The 17,699-nt window shown below is 41.9% G+C and overlaps 1 protein-coding gene across 2 annotated transcripts in view; it reads left to right on the plus strand.

Moving 5' to 3' along the window:
- Positions 1–526: 526 nt before the first annotated feature.
- Positions 527–17,699, plus strand: part of OSBPL10 (oxysterol binding protein like 10) — a 122,018-nt gene continuing 104,845 nt past the window's right edge. For both annotated transcript variants that reach the window (XM_026098654.2, XM_064506137.1), the window contains exon 1: positions 527–928. In XM_026098654.2, the coding sequence (XP_025954439.2) occupies positions 624–928 (305 nt within the window). In that variant the 5' untranslated portion in view covers positions 527–623. The remainder of the gene's footprint in view (positions 929–17,699) is intronic.

The raw sequence follows: 17,699 nt of genomic DNA on the forward strand, positions 1-17,699 counted from the left end.
ACAAAGATCTTAAATGAGTAGTAGAGGTTACATCCTCTCTTTTCAGGAGATGTAACCCATACGGATGCTTTTTGAAAGGCCTGGGATCAGTGGTATGACTGACGTGGCATGGTGATAGACACGTCGCGCAGCGGTGCGTTGGGCAAGGCTGTTGTGCCGTTCCTGACTGTCGGGCACGCCTGCCTGCCGGGTGTTTCACGGGGCTGGCTGCGCTCTGCCTGCCTGGTGTACTGTATCGCGGGCGCTGGTCTCCCTGGTGCCGTGCTTTACGCGGTAACCCCCGCCCCACACCGCCGCCTGTGGGGTCGCCGCTCCGCTCCGCTCTGCGTGTGCGAGACGCCGCCGCCCCTGCCTGCGCGCTCCCCGCGGCCAGGGCCGGGCCGGGCCGGGCCGGGCGGGCGCGCCGAGGGGCGGCAGGAGGCGCCGCAGGGCCCCGCGGCACCAGCCACCGCCCCGCGCCCCGCGCCCCGGCCCCGGCGGGGGGAGGCGGGCGGCGGCGGCCGGGCCCGGCCCCTTCTCCCTCGGGCGCCGCCCCTCTCCGCGCCGCCCATGAGTCAGGGCTTTGCCGGGCGCTGGCGGCAGCCGCGGCCGGAGCGGGCTCGCAGCCTCTGCCGCGGGGCTCCATGGAGAAGGCGGCGGCCGCGGCGAGCGAGGGCGGCGGCGGGAGCAACAGCAGCAGCCGCAGCAGCAGCCGCCCCACGTCGGCCGGCTCGTCTCCCTCGTCGTCCTCCGCCAGCCGCGGGCCGCCGGGCCGGGCGGCGGCCGCGGGGCGGCTGGATGGAGGCGGCGGCAGCGGCAGCAGCCCCGGCTCGGCGGCGGCCAGCCCGGGGGGCGCGCAGGCGCCTGGGGGCGGCGGCAGGCGGCGGGAGCCGGTGCTGGAGGGGACGCTCAGCAAATACACCAACCTCCTGCAGGGCTGGCAGAGCAGGTAAACCCGGGCCCGGCGGCGCCTCCCCCCGCCCGCGCCGCCCCGCAGCCCCAGCCGCCCCCAAGATGGTGCCGGGCAGGTAGGCCGGGCCGTGCGGCAGCGCTGCCCGGGGCAGCCTCCCTCCCCGGCCTCCTCCCGCCGCTCGGTTTGTTTTCAACCGAGAGAGCGGCGGGGCACGGGGAGGGGGGCGGTGGGGCCGGGGCCCGGCGGCGCCCGCCAGTAACGCTGCACAAGCCGCTCCGCCGCCGGGCTCCGTTTTTAAGCTCTTCCCTGTCACGTTAGTTTCCGTCCCCTGCGAAGTTATCTCGCAGGGCTAACGAACGAAAAACAGGCAAGGAGCTGCCAAAATAACTGGGGAAAATGCCAGGCTTCCGACTGCTTTATTTAGATACGGGGTGGGACAGCGAGGAAGCGGTTACCTGTGCGTTTAGTCGCAGCTCTTCTGTTTGTCCGTCTAGTTTGGCAAGTCCTGATTCGCGTCGGTGCTGGTGACGGGCCCCGCTCTCGCAGTGCGGGTGCGGGCAGGCTGCCGTGCGTCCCCGCGAGTCCGGGGCGGGCAGGCGGCGAGTGGAGCGGCTAAGGTCTCGCGCTGGTCCAGGGTTGGAACCGCGTGGTGGGATTTGTAGTGCTGCCTTGGGGTCTGTCCGAGTCGAGAGAGACTTATTTGCGTTTTACTCCTAAACTTTGCCCTATTGGTGGATGGATGGGGGTGAACATCTAGAACTCAACTCTGTAAAGTGAGGTGTCAATGCGATGGTTTGGAAGAGGAGCAACGCCGGCGCGGAGAACGTTCTTCACAGGACTAGTTACAAACTTCTGTACAAAGCATTAAAAAAAAAAGCCAACCCCAAACTACTGTTGCTGGCACTAAGTGGTCCTAAACAGTAGTAACGTAGGAGTGGCTGGGTCCTTCATCTTCTGACAGTAATTTTTAAGTATTTATAAGTGACAGAATTAAATGGCACAAGTGCTCATGATGCCGACTTGTGCGGGGCGAGCTCAGTGGAAGGAGTGCCGTAGCGATGCCCCTGTACGGTTCCAGATCAGTCTGGTTCCGTGCACTGGGAGGCGTGCATGGGTGCACTCGCTGGGGGCGACAACAGATAAGCCTTCCGCAATATGGACAGGCACTCATCCGCATAAAACTAGGCTGCTTCATATAGGGAAGGCCCTTGCCCATCATTTGGGAACGGTAGTTCTGTGCGAGGTGAAAACTCTTATGTGTTTGTTAATTTATACAGTCCTCCTGTTGTTTTGGTAGCATGACTGAAAATTAAAATCACTCTTCTATCCCCCCCTCCATTTTTTTGGTACCTCTATCTCTTTTTGTAGAAACAATAACTTTTTTTTTTTAATCACATGAATGATTTAAGGGTTATTTTCATGTAAGCTGATGAGATTACAAAATAATGGTCTTTGCTTAGAAATCTTTGGGTCTAGACCTGCCTCTGTTGTGTCTGGGCAGTGCTTAGCACTGATTAAATCTCTGATAAGGCTGACAGCTTAAAATAACATGTATAATCCATGTATCTACAAGAAACTTTTTTCTGAAAACATCATGGAAAAACTATAAATGTGACTTAAGTAATTCTGCCATAGCACTTGGAAATTAATGTCATTTACTTTCAGCAGTCTTTTAAATGTTGCTTTATCATACTTTGTCAATTGCCAGTTTTATTTTGTGTAAATCTGGCTGTTTGAGCAAGTGGCTTATGACGGTAGAGCTTCTATGCTTAAGTAACTTTTTTGGTTTGTTCCGTTGTTCTGTTCTATCCATCTGTCAATCTGTATAGCTGTTTTTTAGGATGGGGAATCTTCAACAAATTTTAAACAAAAAATGTTGAAACCTGAGGCTTACAAAATTTGATCTTATTATAATGTCCAATAAGCGAGTAGCAATTCACAAGTTAGAGGGTGGTTGTCTGTTTGGCCATATGAATATTTGCTGTTGAGTCTGTTTCCTGTGAATCGGAGCTCAGTCTATAAGAGCTGATAAGGGATTTTGTAGTTGGCACCTGCACAGTTATCCAGAATGTATGTGTTGTTGAACAATTGTACAAATTCCTTTGAATTTACTTCAACTGAAAAAAAACACAAAATTGTTTAACCTCATGATCAATACAGCCAGATGGCATGAATATAAATAAAATGGAAAAATAAAAAAAAATTCCATAATCACTGAACTCTGTCAGTTTCTACTTTAAGATATCTACTCCTTATCCATTAGCCTAAATAATTTAAATGTATTTAATGTTAGCTGCTGCCATGTGGCATTGAAGTTGAAAGATTTTTCTAGCTTATCCAACACTTGGTGCACAGAGTAGCCTCTGCAATCCTAAAGAAATTCCTGTCTTGTCATTTGGATTATCATCCATTAGTGTTACTCTTTTGTATGTTATCCTTTAAGAGGCATATGCAAGATATTCTTATTTCATAGGAGACAAACAAGTATGGATACTGAAACATAAGCATTGACTGAAGCAATTGGAGGCCTCAAGTTCTGTCAGTCTTAAGGCCAGCGTTGCTTTTTCTTCTAGGAATTTCTGAGGGTTTGTTGTCTGTTACTTAGAAGCAATGGATGTGTCCTGTTCTAGCAGGTTTAGGAACAGCCTTATGTGTAAATGAGTGAGATTCTTCTTTACCTCAAAGCAGGCAGAAGGAAAGGCCTTTTTTAGTCTTGAGGCAGTTTGTTGCATGATAAAGGTGTCGGGGGGCCAGGCATGTGCAATGTCTCCACTAAAGTCAGTAACTTTCTCTGGTTTTACACAAGTATGAATGCAGGGAACAGAATTTAACTGAAAGTACAGACATTTTGACACAATGATGCTTGTGTCTGGCCTGAGACATCAGGACATCTGACTGTCTTTACTCTTTTTACCATGAAATTACAAATAATTATATTTCTGGAATTGAAGTACTCTTACAAAATGTTTCTGTTGGGATTTACTTGCTCTACGTGTGTGGGAGAGCGGTAGCCTGTATTTTAAATGGGAATTGTGTGGGTTTAATAGACAAACAAGTCTCTATAGGATTGTCATGTCATGCAGAGCCTATTTTGCATGAGCTAATTTGATATTAATGAAATACTTATTGCTTGTGGCATTATTATCCTGTTCTTGAATTCAGTTCAGTAGAATGTTGCAAAGTGTCAAAAATCCGTTTGCCCAAGGTAGCCCAAAATTTGCATGTGGACTGCTTCTTCCTTCCTCCCCACCCCCGAAAATGCTTTTAGCACTTTAGTTTTTAAGGTTTTGTCCTGCAAGCATGTATAAACCCCTGAATCATCTGTATCTGGGCTGGGGCTTACATTTGGAATTGTAACAGCAACAACAACAGATGGAGTCCCAGCTGATGGATGTTGCTGCAGCTTTTCTGGGTTGAACTGCTCTTTGTAGATTATTTTGTAGCCTGGCTGTTTTCTAAGGCATTACTTTAGCCTGTCCTTGTTTCCCTTCTCTGTTGAGAAACATAACTTGTTTACAGTCTACGCGAATTGTGCCCTATGTGTTTCTTGTGCTTGGACAGCACCAGACTTCTCTTTGGGATTAGCTGTGTTCCTTGTAGGTCAACAAAAGTGTACTTTGTTTGGGGTAGTTGGGGTATTTTTGCACTCATGCTCCTCTTACTGGGCTCCACAGCACTGTAGTGTGGTCTCTTTGCTTGTTTGGCTGAAGAGAAGAGTTGAGGTCTAGGTGCTGCCACTGCAGAAAGACCTTTATTTCCACTGCCCGTAACAGCAGTTGGATGCTGCTGGAAGAACCAGCAGACTCTGCTCCCTCTGCTCCTTCTGGGGCTGCTCTTTGGTTCCCAGAGGTTGTGCTGCTCTGACTGTGCTGTTACAGGAGGGTTGTTGTCTAAAGATGTTAACAGAAAGTGACCATCTTCTTCTTTTCTTTGTCCATGTCTTACAGAATAGCGTTATGACTGCTCTTGATATACCATCACATGTGCAATAATGTCTGGATTTTTGACTAGGGACACCAAGTCCCAAAGCTGCCCTATTTTACACTATTTATAAGCCTCATGCTCTTAAGTGAGAGTAAGCTAGATATTGGGAGGAAAAATGCTTGTGCCATAAATACCAGGTGAAAAAGGTCCAAGGACAATTTGAAATGAGCAATCTAACATGAGAGGTTAAAGGCAAGAGAGGAAGATCTGTAAGGGAACAATTTGGTGATTGATGGAGAGAAGAAAAGTCAAAATGAATATGGCTGGACTCAGTGGCATTGGACTGTCATAGAGTGTGTTGGGTGGGTTGTGAGGGAGCAAACCTGGGTTTCTAGAGAAGAGGAGCTTGCAGAAGGTGAGATAAGAATGACTGATCTGACTTAAAATTGCTGTGAGAGGAAAAAATGCAGATTTTTGTAGGTGCTGTAGTGCAAAGCAGTGAGTTTTTGCATTATATATAGACATATATGTATTAAAAAATAAATATATAAACATATATGTATGTGCTGGAGAAAGAGATTGTGACCTTTTAGGACAAAGGAAACTGTGCCTTTTTTCCAGTACAGAAATGTAGAAGATAGTTACCAGAGAAACAGATGATCATTGTTGTGTAGGTATGCAACTATATACCTATACAGCTGTTGGGAGGGAAGTCTGTCCAAGAGAAATGAGCTGTTTACTTTATATATAATAAGCCATACTGTCAGCACTCTAACATAGAGAATATCTGGGAAAGAGGACGTACTCATGCATTCTTTTCTTTAACGTTTGTCAAGTTTGTTACGTGTGTGTGTGAGTGTGTGTGTGTGTGTTCTTTCACTAGAATCAGATTGACCACTGATTTCTCCATTGCTTATCATTTTGTCTTTAAATAATGTTTCTAGCCCTGTCTATACAGGGCTTTGTTTAGTGTTGTAATGTCTCTTATCTACAGAGTTCAGGAAGGGGAAGACTCTGTTCTACAGAGCTGGAGATACAACCTTCGCTCTTTCTTCTGTTGTTGGAAATCTGCTTGCTGAATTTGGAAACATTGATTATAATTTGTGTGTTACAATTGGGGAAGCAAACACTTTAAAGTTTCAAGGCATTTTGTTAACCTAAAACAGAACGTTAACTCATTATTTTCCTTGCAAAACAGTTTTTACTAGAAATAATGTGGTCCCTTCACATGTAGGTTCTGTTCACACTAATAGGTAATATGGAAAGGAGGAAAACTACCTGAAAGTAATGTGTTTTATTTCTGTTGAACATATGAACAGGATATGTGATGAACGTTTAAGAGCCGTATATCGTATGTTACTGAAATTGTCAGGATATATGTCATAAATTCCAAATAAATTTGGAATTCAAAGGATCAAAAACCAGTTATTAATAAATTAAAGCACTAATCTTTTTTTTCTTTTCCTAATCCCACAATCTATGTAGCAAAAAGAATCGTGTTCAAGTATAAGCTTTCTTATTCCCTCCTCTACTTTCACTTTTTGTTATTGAAACTTTTTTGCTAGATACGTATTATTGAAGCTTAGTGTTTTGAAAAAAAAGCTTCACCTCTTCAATTGTATTCTACTAATTTATTTTTAGGAACATGAAAACTTTTGGTTAAGATACACGATGCCTTTTTCAGTTAGTGATTTGCTTCATAATTTTGCTGTTGCTCCTAAACCATCTCTGTTAGGGGAATGGAGAATGCTGTTTGAGCAGTGGAGTGAAATTAGAGGAAGAATTTCAACAAGGTAAGAGGCACGCTGAGAAATCTGTCTCGCGCTCTGATCTTTGGTGGTGTTTACAAGGAACATTTGAAAGAAGACAACTTTAAATCTTAGGCTGAAATTGGAAAGGATGGTCTTGTGATTAGTTAAGGGATTGGTCTGGACTGTAGAGATGTGGATGCTGTTTGGAGAACTGCTGTGGACACTTTGTTTGTTCCCAGGGAGGTAACCTGAGTTCTTTGCTCCTCAGCTGCCCACGTCATGTGGGGTCAGTGCTGCTTATGCCAATGTGGAGGATAACTTCACTTAATGCATATAAGATGCTAGATGATTGGCAGTGTAGGAAAAGTCTGCTTAAGACGAAGGAGACTTGAGCATTTTCGCTCAGATGGTATATTTGGGACTTGCAAGTGCGTTTCAGAGCTGAGGAACAGTCTTGTACTAGAGAGAATGAAGTGACAGGCAAAATAGAGCGTGGTCTTCCTTTCACCCAGATGTCACACTTAGCTTTCAGACTGTGAAAAGAAGTGGCAGTTGGCACTAACGCTGAAGCACTTGCATCCTCTTATCTGGGTTTTGTTATTACTGGCGCATCTTACTGCTAGCTTTTGAATGGTGATTTCTGTACTTAGCAATGGAGTGATAAATTTGGTAAGAGGGAGCACATGTGCACTTACTGGCTTAGATTTTTCTTTTTTTTTCTTGGTGGATACAAGATTATGTTCATATAGAAGGAGAAGTGACAGTAAGTAGTTACACTAAGTAATGTGCCTGGATTCCTTTTATGAGTACATAGAAATGTATTAACAAGATTTCCCTACTCATTTTATGCTAAAACCAATTGTTTAATAAGAGTGCATTTGGAGTTTAGCTTCTCTTCAGCTAAGTAACACTAAAGTTCTTATCTGGCTCTTTATGATGCATTTAAAGGGTTGAACTAGTTTCCTAAGTGAAAAGGATGCTGAAATTCACCACAGCTATTGGCTTTTAATGTAAAATGATATTTGCGAACTTCATATTATTGAATTTGGTTCAACTAAAAATACTGAATTTGCTCCTTTGATTTTAACACACTTCCACAACTTCCCCCACTCTCCCCACCTCACCCCACCAAGTATCCTGGCATCACACTTTAAATCTCGTAGGCTTGTTGTTGTCTTACTGACATGTCTGCATGTGTCTTAGAATCCAAACCAGGGAGGGGAAGCTTGCTTTGTATTTGTTAACTATTGCATGTAATAGTGTTTCCAACGTTGTGTAAATACTTCTGCACTTCTCTTTCCAGGACAGCATTTGATCAGTAGGTAAATTAAAGTTGGGGAATGTAGATGCTTGACTACGCAATTATGTAGCACAAGCCATAGGATTTGCCCTGGTTTCCTTTCCACCTAATTTTTTGTTTATCTTTGGATGTCTATCTACGAATTTTTCCTCCAGTGATGGAGAATCCCTCACTGTAGATATTTGAACAATTTGCCCAGTTTTCATTGCTCACTATTTAAAAATTTGCCTGTTGTTCTTAGTGTGCCAGCCCCCCCCCATCCTTGTTATGCTTATTATCTGTGAGATTGAAAATATCTCTTACTGCATTTCTGTTCCTTTTGCAGTCCTTTTGGACTGGCTAGTTTGTCTTTTGTCCATCTTGGAATATGTAGACTGATGGAGTCTTTTTTGCTGCAAGTCAGGTCTCCCAGCAGCTTTAATCATTTTAGTGATAGTTCTGGTTATTACTGAGTATTTCAATGTTTTTCTTCAAGTGTGGACACCGGAGTTGTATATGCTGTTGCGTTAGTGGTTGCACTGGATCCAGCAGAGTAATGCCTCCTGTTTCCCCTTACTCAATATTCCCTGCTTAAAAAATTCAGAAACTTCTTTAGCTTTTTAGGTCTCCATGATTGTTTTTCTAAACCTGGGTTGTTAGTTTTGCCTTATCAGTCTAACTGTTAGTCTGATTACACACAACACCTAAGACCTCACGTTCCCTAGCCTTGCCTGGGTTCCCCAGACAAACGTATTCACACCCACAGTCTCTTGCTATTTCCTTCTTGCCTTGCTCAAGCTCTCGGTAGTCCAACACCCTGGTGCTTGTTACGCTTTCTTCCCTGATGTCCTGGATACTCCTTTATCCAGTCACGTACTCACTTTGGTAGGAGTGCCTCGTGCCCTAAGTGTCAAAAGGCAGACATAGCCCTTAACTTCCTTTCTCAGATGGGAGGGTAATAAAAGGGAATACTGTGGGAGTTGTCTGCCTGCGGTATGCTCTCTCCCGAGTTAGCATGTTTTCTGGTATTTCCTGTGATAATTCTTAGGCTTGCTTATGATGTGTGCACGCTCTCATTTTGAGGGGGAAAAATAGTAAAAAATTATTTGTTTATAAAAGACAATATTTTAAAGATATATTTGGGGAAACTGGTTATTAGTTGGAAGAATCACTCGGACCTAGTAATCAGTAGATTATCCTTACCCTGAATTTTTGGAGTCACTGCTTTTCAGCCTCTATCCTGTAGTTATGACTGTTTTCCTTTCTTTTTTTTGTCACTAGATGTATGATTTTATTTTGACAGTATTGGGATGCATGTTGTTTGTTCAGAATAGCTTATTTTCATGTCATTGGCAATCTTTATAGTTTTTTTTTTTTTTTGTCTTCTAGGTCATTGCTAAGCACTCTAGAGCCAAGAGCTGATTGCCAAGGAGCCCTGTTAGAACTACATTCCCTCAGAGATCCCTGTTTAGTTATATTTTGAGAGTGGCCACGTCAGTTAACTGTTTTCCAACCCATTTAACATGTCTCATGCTGATTTTTGTACTATATTTAAGCTCAGTACTGCATTAGAACATTGCTTCAATGCTGTTAGCAAACTTCTAATATCATCAGAAACATACCAAGTTTTCTGGAGGAAACTTATTTTTTGTGAGCTCATACTGATTGGCATTACCTACCTTGCTTTAAATCTTTTTGTTAAAGATGTCCTGTAGCATTATTTCATTGAGCATTGTGTGGGCCAGGAAGCCTATAATTAACTAGATTTTCCCATTTATGTATATGTTTTTAAATGTTGGCACAGTGTAGTTTCTTCCAATTTGAGAACTTTCCCATTGTCCTTGGTGGAAGGGAGCTGGGTGCATCAAGGAGCTGTACTGGCTGGTCTCAGCAATTTGAATCATTTAGGATATGTTTGGCAAAATCTAACAATTGCATTGGCAGTGTCTTTCTGCTAAAATGCAATCCACGTTTTGGAGTACAGCTGTTTACAGTAATGCTGTGTGTCAGTGTGTTTTAATTGCTATATGCTGGATGCTTGTTTGGGGGCCCTTCAGCAGGCTGACTGGGGTGGCTTTGTGCCTCCAGTGCACCCACTGGACTGCGCGCTGCAGCATTTGCAGGTGCCTTAGGGTGCTTGACTGCGAAGGCCTTAGAGTTTATCAGTTGGATTGATGTAATTTGAAATCCCTAAATTACTGTTTCTCTGTTGTTTTGAGTAAGCTTGTGACTACCAATTCATACATCAAGTATGTATTAGTGACCTGGGAAGTGGCTTTGCTTCAACTACGCAGCCTTTTAGAGACTAGCTGTTAAAATATTTAGAGCTGTGCCTTGTATACTTCACCTTTCGCCGGGTCCCCAAGAGCTTTTGTAAAAAGAAGTCAATATTATTAAACTGAGTTTCTTGAGAATAGGCTTGTAGCACAATTAAGGGTTGTGCCAGAGCAGCTTGTCTAGGTTATTCAACAGTATGCTTAAAAGTTATTGATAACTTTTACAGTGCCTAAATATAGGTTGGGGCTCTGTGCTGATAAAGCTTCAAAGTTTATTTTTTGTATAGAATCATGAATTGCACTGCCACTTACAGCTGTACTCGTTGCTGCATCTTTAGTTGAAGTAGGATGATACTTTTCTGTAAGGGGACGGAGATGTAAGGAGAGGTCTGCGCGCTGGAGTCGGGCGTCGGGAGCGTTTGGCCCCGCTCGGAGCGAGTGTGCGCTTGTGTTACCGAGTCTGGAACTGGGAGAAAACCTTCCTAGTGAACGAGGAATGGGTTAAGCCAGTGCCAGCAAGACTAGGTATTCTGCTGTTGGTAACCTTCAGGCTGTAACAAAATGGGGCAAGGGGGGAAATGGCCTATTTCTTGTGTGTTGCCATTATTTGGAGCTGGCAGGATATTGAAGAAGAGTATCAGTTTCACTATACAGCTTTTATGCTAATCATAGGAGGCAGATAATGAACCTGATTCTGGAAGAGATGCCTTAGTGTAGGAAAAAGGAAGAGTCAAAAAATATCTAATTCGTTGCTGCAAGCATTAAGGCATTTTGGGCTGGCACAAAAATCTCTCCTGAAGGTTGTTTTGTTTTGTTTTTTTTTTTTTTCAGTTGCCTTATCGCAGGGAGCTTTTTATAAAGGCTCCTGCTGTTGAAAACAGACTAAAAAGATTTTTCTCTCTCACCTCGCTCTCTCTCTCCCCCCCACCCCCCTTAAATACTGGAAGGTTTGCCTTCCACACCATAAGGTGGGTTGTTTTTCTTTTCTTTTTTTTTAAATTTTTGTTGCCCACATTTTTATCTTATCTGCTTAGTAGGCTTCTTGGTTTTGTGACTGTTGGGTTTGTGCCAAGCTTTATGTTGTTTTAGTGTGCAAGAAAAGGATGATTTGGCATTAGAACAGGGGAGGAAGGAGAAGAGGTGTGGAATGGTGGGATAGGTTCATGAAGAGGAGTAAAACCTTCTTGGGGAGGACTGACAGAGGAAAAGAGCCACAGAAAGGGAAGAAGTCAAGAGAAGAGAAGAAAGAAGTAGATACTGAAGACAGTACAAGGAGAGACCTTGCACTTTTGTTTTTTGGTATTTAAAAAAAACAAAAGGCTAGTGGAAAATACAACATGAATCTAGAATGATGTCTAGGAACCCAGGTGAGGTAGTTTGCTGTACCTTATCTGTTTTCTGTTTTAATATTGCCATTAGGAATAGCACAGACAAAATAGAAAGTAACTAGTATTTTTCTAAATCAAAAAATGTGTAGTGCAGAGAGGATTTTTTGTTTTCTATTTTCTCTCCTCCTCCACCTTCTCTAGCAGAGCCAGTCTCAGGCTGGTAGATGACTGCAAATAGCAGCCAGAGGAAGCTACTGACAGCGTCCACCTGGATATATATTAACGTGCCAGGCTTACCTTTGCCCTTTTCAACGCAGTATTGTTTGTGTGGGAATTAAAGCATATGTGACGATGAAACTGTCTTCCTGGTAAAGGTCATAAGATTTTTCTTTTTTTTGACAAAAATGAGAATCTAGGTTTTTGTGCATATATAGAACAATTTTTGTTGTTTGTTTGTTTTTTGAAATACGTGTGTATGAAGCAGCAGCGTAATGCATGCAGGTCTTTAGAAGTAACTGTTGCTTGCAAATCAAACCACGCTGTCTGCAGAAGAAGTATCATAGCTAAGACACTGAAGATCTCACAACATATTGATGAAACAGATGAAACAACCCTTTGATGGACTCTGTGAACGCCATGCATACGTTTCTTAGAAACAGTGTTGAAAAGGTACTCTGTTATGAATATGGCTGGATATCAACTGGATATCAGACCACACATAGAAACTTTTCATTTCAGATGATGAATTGGTGGTCTCAAGAATGAACGCAAAGAAGTCCCTGTTAGATTGGAAAGTACTGGCATAGAAAGCTGAAAACTTCCAACTATCCTAAGATGATAGATGGTGTGAGAAAGGTCTGATTTCTGCAAAGCTTTATTTGAACTAGTTGGGGTGGAGAAGAGATGGCAATTAGCCAGCAAGCTAGTAACTTGAAAGCAAGCTTCTGTAGCTTGTGTGTCGTCTTTTCTTCTATATGATCTGTAAAGACAATACTGCATAGTCTTGGATATGTTAATTCTTTCAAACGGGGGATTTTTAGACTAAAAAGAACCTCAAAAGCTAGGAAGAACAAATGGAAGAGAAGGGAGATGTTGAAGACTTCAAAAATTCTGAAAAGCAAGACCTTCTTAAGCTATCTTTTGTATTTTTTGGTTTTATATAAATCTGTGTTTAAAAAAAAATGTATGCAGCTCACCAAAAAACAGTGTTGGTGTAATATAGCTGAGTTCTCAGCCCCCTATATATGAGCATGGAATGAATATTACTTGTTGAACAGGTTCTGTCAGTGAAATAATAATGTAAATGAGATGGTGTTGGGAGAAATGCCAGAGTTCATGTAGTTCAATATTAGGTAATAAATTATCTGCATCTTGAAAGAAAAAATACCAGTTGCTATAAACAGTACAGTAATAACACAATAAATTTAAAATCGGGTGTTTTTATTCCATAAACTTTCACAAAAATTAATGACTAACAATAGATATGTTCAGAAAGCTTTTGTCAGCTAGAAAGTGTCTGATGGTTCATACCTTCACTTAGAAGGTATTCTAATAATTTGTGTTTAGGACAGCTACTGAGGATAGACCCTTAGTCATATATGTAAGAAGTGCAGTGTGGCCTGAGAGACAAATGAGGAGTTGATATGAGGACCATTGTCTCCTGGCATCATGTGTATATCTTTCTCCATCAGGAAATTACCTGTGAAATTTTTGTGTTTACTGCCTCGATAGGTAGTGATCAGCTCTTGTTATTATGTGTTACAGGGTTTGTTTTTAATTGTCTTTCAGACTGTTTCTCCGTCATAAAAATATGTGAGTGATGTACATATCTCCACAAGCCAAAAATAGCTAGATGAACCTGAGAAAGACATCAGGAGCCAGATCCTTGTATGTACAGATTTAATATTGGCATTATTACTCTGATGGCCTGGATTGATGAAGTCAAGCACAGTTCAGGTGAAAAGGAAATGTTATCAATACTTTCAGCATACCACAATAGATTAAAACAAACAAAAAAACCCCTGTTTGTTAACTCTTACGTCCTTGTCAACATTGCAGTGCATTACTCAGTAAAAATAAAATACTGATGTAAAATTAAGTTGTAGCACAACTGTTCTTTATCTTCAACTTGTTTAAATTTTGCCATCGTATTTTATGGAGGCAGTGTTCCCGTATACTGGGAAAAAAAAATTCTGATACTATTTCTACCTGAGAATACCTTAGGAACTTTACAAAATTTTGGCAAGCTTCAAATGTGGTACTTAAGCTGCTGAAGTTAGAGGAAGAGGTGTTTGATCTCTAAGTAAGCATATTTTTCCTCATTAAATTGAACATCGCCAGCTGTAGGGTTTTTTTTATTTTTATATATAATTTTTTTTTCTTGTTTTGTGGAAAACTGAGATCCACCAGTGGCTTCCACTGATTACAAGGTACTGTGGCTTTCACAAGGAAAGATTAGTCTTCCCATTTACAGGAAGGTTATCACATCTTGAGTCTTTTAGGCTTTGACGTTTTTAGCTACAGGTTAGAAAATAATAGTGAAGAGTTGCTGAGTCTCGGCAATGATTCTTGCTGAGGACAGGGCATTACAAAACAAGGGTGAACTATGAAGGTCTGGCAAAGAAATCGGTGAACTGTGGTATAACCTCTATAAAACTTTGCTGACTCAGGGCAGCTAATTGAAAATTTATACTGTATTATTCATTGATGGGATGTGGTTATTCTTTGAACCTTGTAATACAGTACAGTCAATACATTTCTCAAGTTTTTGTTCTTAAAAATTTGACTTGGACAAAATAACTTCTGAATATTGAAAAGATGTCAACCTGAAATCTAGTTGCTCTAAAAATAAACAAACTGGGATTAGTTTTGGATATACTTGTCCCAAAACACTTTCTGCTGTTCTTTTAAACATATGATAATAAAATGAACTGCTCTATACTTGGCAGTCCTTAATATAAAGTATACTGAGAAATACTTTTCTGATGTATCATAATGATCTTTACCTAACACAGTTACTTGCTGTTGTAGAAGAGTAGACCTCTCCTTTTAAAGATTTAGTTTAAATTGACTGTGCAGTCATGCTGTACTTTTATTTTTTTCCCCCCTCCCCATCACTAGTGTCTCTTTATTGTCTTTGGTTCAAGTTTTTTTTGGGCATCCTAAGGCTTTTCCGTAATTCCTTGATATGGCTAAGAATTCTTTGGAAGATATGCATATTGCTTGGTAGATGATGTGACAGAAGATAACATTGGAACTCTTTGTAGATTTGCGGAAAAAGCTTGTAAACTGTCGTAAAGATCTTACAGAGATATATTTTATGTAAACTTCTAGGGAAAAAATAGGTTCCTCCAAGTGCATAAGGAATACATTTATGCTAACTTGCAAAACTGTAAGAACAATTACTGTTAGTTATTTTTCACAGGGTAATCAGAATTGATTCATATTTGTATGAATTTCACCTGCAGATCTACTACTTAATGGCCATTGACAGTCTCATGTTCAGAGCAGCATCTTGACTCTGACCAGTTCACTCCAATAAAATAAGGTGTGTCAGCCTCTACCCATGTTGCTTGTGTACCAAAGAGATCACATACTATATCTGCAAGTAAACTTAACAGAAACAATCAATTTAACCATTTGCCATGGCTGTTATCCTGTTTCTTTGTTATTATGAAGTGTTTTTGTTGTGATGATACAGTTTCTCCATACATGAATCGTCTTACTGTATGCGATGCAGGGCTGTGATGTTTATGCAGGGAAAGAATGAAGCATTGCCTCACAGGTCATCATAGTCTACTTATAAAGATGTCTTCTTTAGTTCCTTTCATATAGTTGTCAAAGCATTTTCCTTTGGAAAATAAAACTGAGCAACACTACATTTTTGTTGACCTGTCCTCCAACTCTTTAAAACGTACGGTTACAACTAGTGCAAGTTCTGTCCAGTTAAGCCTATGTGTATGGTTTACTTAATGCTTACCAGTTTTCGTACAGTACACATCGGCTATTGTTCCACAGCCAGTGGGGAATGCAGTTCAGTCTGCCAAATAAATTTGCTATGAGGGAGATAACGAATCCAAATGCAAGGGAACTGGAGGTTGCTGATAAAATGTATGTGTGTGGGGTGGTGTTTTTGGACATGTAAACGACTAAATGTGCTTTTGGGGCTTTTTTTAGAATATCCTCTTCTCTTCTCAAGTTCCAAATTGCCCTGGTAAGGGGGAGATTGGTAATTTTCTCCAGAAGAGAAGCCGGGACACTTTGCCTGAGGCTGCCTCTGCCTAGCTGCATCTCTTCGCTCCTGAATGAGAAACGCTAACCAGAGAATGGAAGAGCAGAAACTTAATTCTTCAGGTCTCTTCTGTGGTTAAATAACTGGCTAACAGGACTGACAGGTTTTTTTTTTTTCCCAGTTGTTATGTTTTGATAGTAAAAATCCTAGTGTAAATATAATTATTCTGGGAAAATAATCCCTTTACTGGTGCTGTTAGCCTTCATTTTTTATTTAAGATGCTAATTTGGACTTGGTAGTGATAAGGAGATAAGATAAAAGCCAATATCTTAAAGCAGAGCCCTTAGATGCAGATCCAAGCATGCGAATTGATGGCAGCCAATAAGTGACTGATAACCTGTCAGCTGCAACAGGCTCCTGCAGCTGCCCAGTCTTTCCCAGGGAGAGGAGGCTCAAATTTCGACAGTTTTTTTCATTCTACAGCTTTCCGGTAATTCTTGTGCATTCCCAGCCCTTACGTCCTCGCTTGCCCTGTGCTGCTTACAGGGTGTGTGGGGTGTTACTGTTTCAGAAAGCTCTCTAACATACTGTTGTGACCGTTTCTAACGCAGCCCGCACCGCTGCTGTGGTACGCTCAGTGATACGCAGGTGGGGGTTTGTGTGTGCGTGTGAGCTGAGGGTGATACTGTTAAGGTAAACTGAACTAATTCACAGTCCGTGGGCCCGAAGGAAAAGGACAGCTTTCAGGTATGGTGTAGCTTACTTTATTCAATACAGTGGTTTAAGAAAAAAAGAACATTCTTTCCTTCAATGTATACTGTATTTTCACCAGGTTGTGGACTAAAGCCTGCCGAAGTGTCCAAAACTAGACAGAGCTCAGGGCCCTGAGGATGTGCTCCCTTAGCACAACTTGTCCCTGTCAATGAGGGAAACCTATGGGAAATGTCCTTCCATGTGTGCAGCTCTTTGTAGGGGGGGTCAGATGACTGTAAAGGTAAGAGGCTTAGGTGGGTGATCCTTGGGCACAGTGGTTCTGGCAGGAGTCCGTGAGTCCAGGGACGAGCCACGGGAAATGGCTAGACCTTCTAAGCAGACTCTGGAGCAGGTTATCACTTTTAAGCAGGTAGTAGCTTAGGTTCTTATCTCTTCTCTGTACTAGTTCTTAAGTGGAAGAATTAAAGATAAAACCTTGAGGAAAAGGGTTGAACAGATGCCAGATAATACTGCTCCTTCTTGGGCTGAACGAACAGATTGACAGTTAAATATGAAACTCTTCTTAAGGAGCAGAAAGGCGGTATGACTCCACCTGTCCTCCTTCCTGTGTTCCAGGGATCTGTCTTGCCTCATTCGCCTTTACTTGATCTTGCATTTGATACCATAGGAGACTAAATACAGGAGGAGTAGTGCTCTGGGCGAAGGACTGAAGAGAGAAAGACTTTTGAAAGTAAAGAGACCAGATATGGAAATGTTGTGTGTACTAAAAATCGGAAATGGTCAAGCTACAAGCTGAGGTCTTGGAGATGAGGCTAATGACATGAAGAAGCTCTTTTTGGTTTTGTTTTCTGTTCCCCTTGAGCTTAAAAATAGATTTTTCAGAAGTGACATTTGAACAGATTGAACACAAGGGATGTGGAATAGGTATCTTGAGCAAGGGATTTGGAAAGCGTAATGGAACTGTCAGTGGTAATAGAGGAGGCAGCTGGTAGAGAAAAAATATAGTGCAGTTTCTCACAGATTGCTTACTTGAGCTGGTGTCAGGATATCGAGAGCAAATGTCTGAGACACTGAAAATACCTATTCTACTCATGTGCTGAATTTTGACTCTCGTTAAATACTCTCAACTGGATTTAATTACTGGAATACTGAATTGCACACTTTTTATTGGAAAATACATGAATTATGAAACTGTAACTTAGTTCTGGACATGTAAAACCTACTAAAGCTTTGCTCTTGCAATTTATTTATTGATAATGATTCTCCACTTGTTTGAGGTGGTTTTTGTGTGTGTGTGTGTGTTT

This window comes from Dromaius novaehollandiae, chromosome 2 (genome assembly GCF_036370855.1).
Source record: "Dromaius novaehollandiae isolate bDroNov1 chromosome 2, bDroNov1.hap1, whole genome shotgun sequence".
NCBI lineage: Eukaryota > Metazoa > Chordata > Aves > Casuariiformes > Dromaiidae > Dromaius > Dromaius novaehollandiae.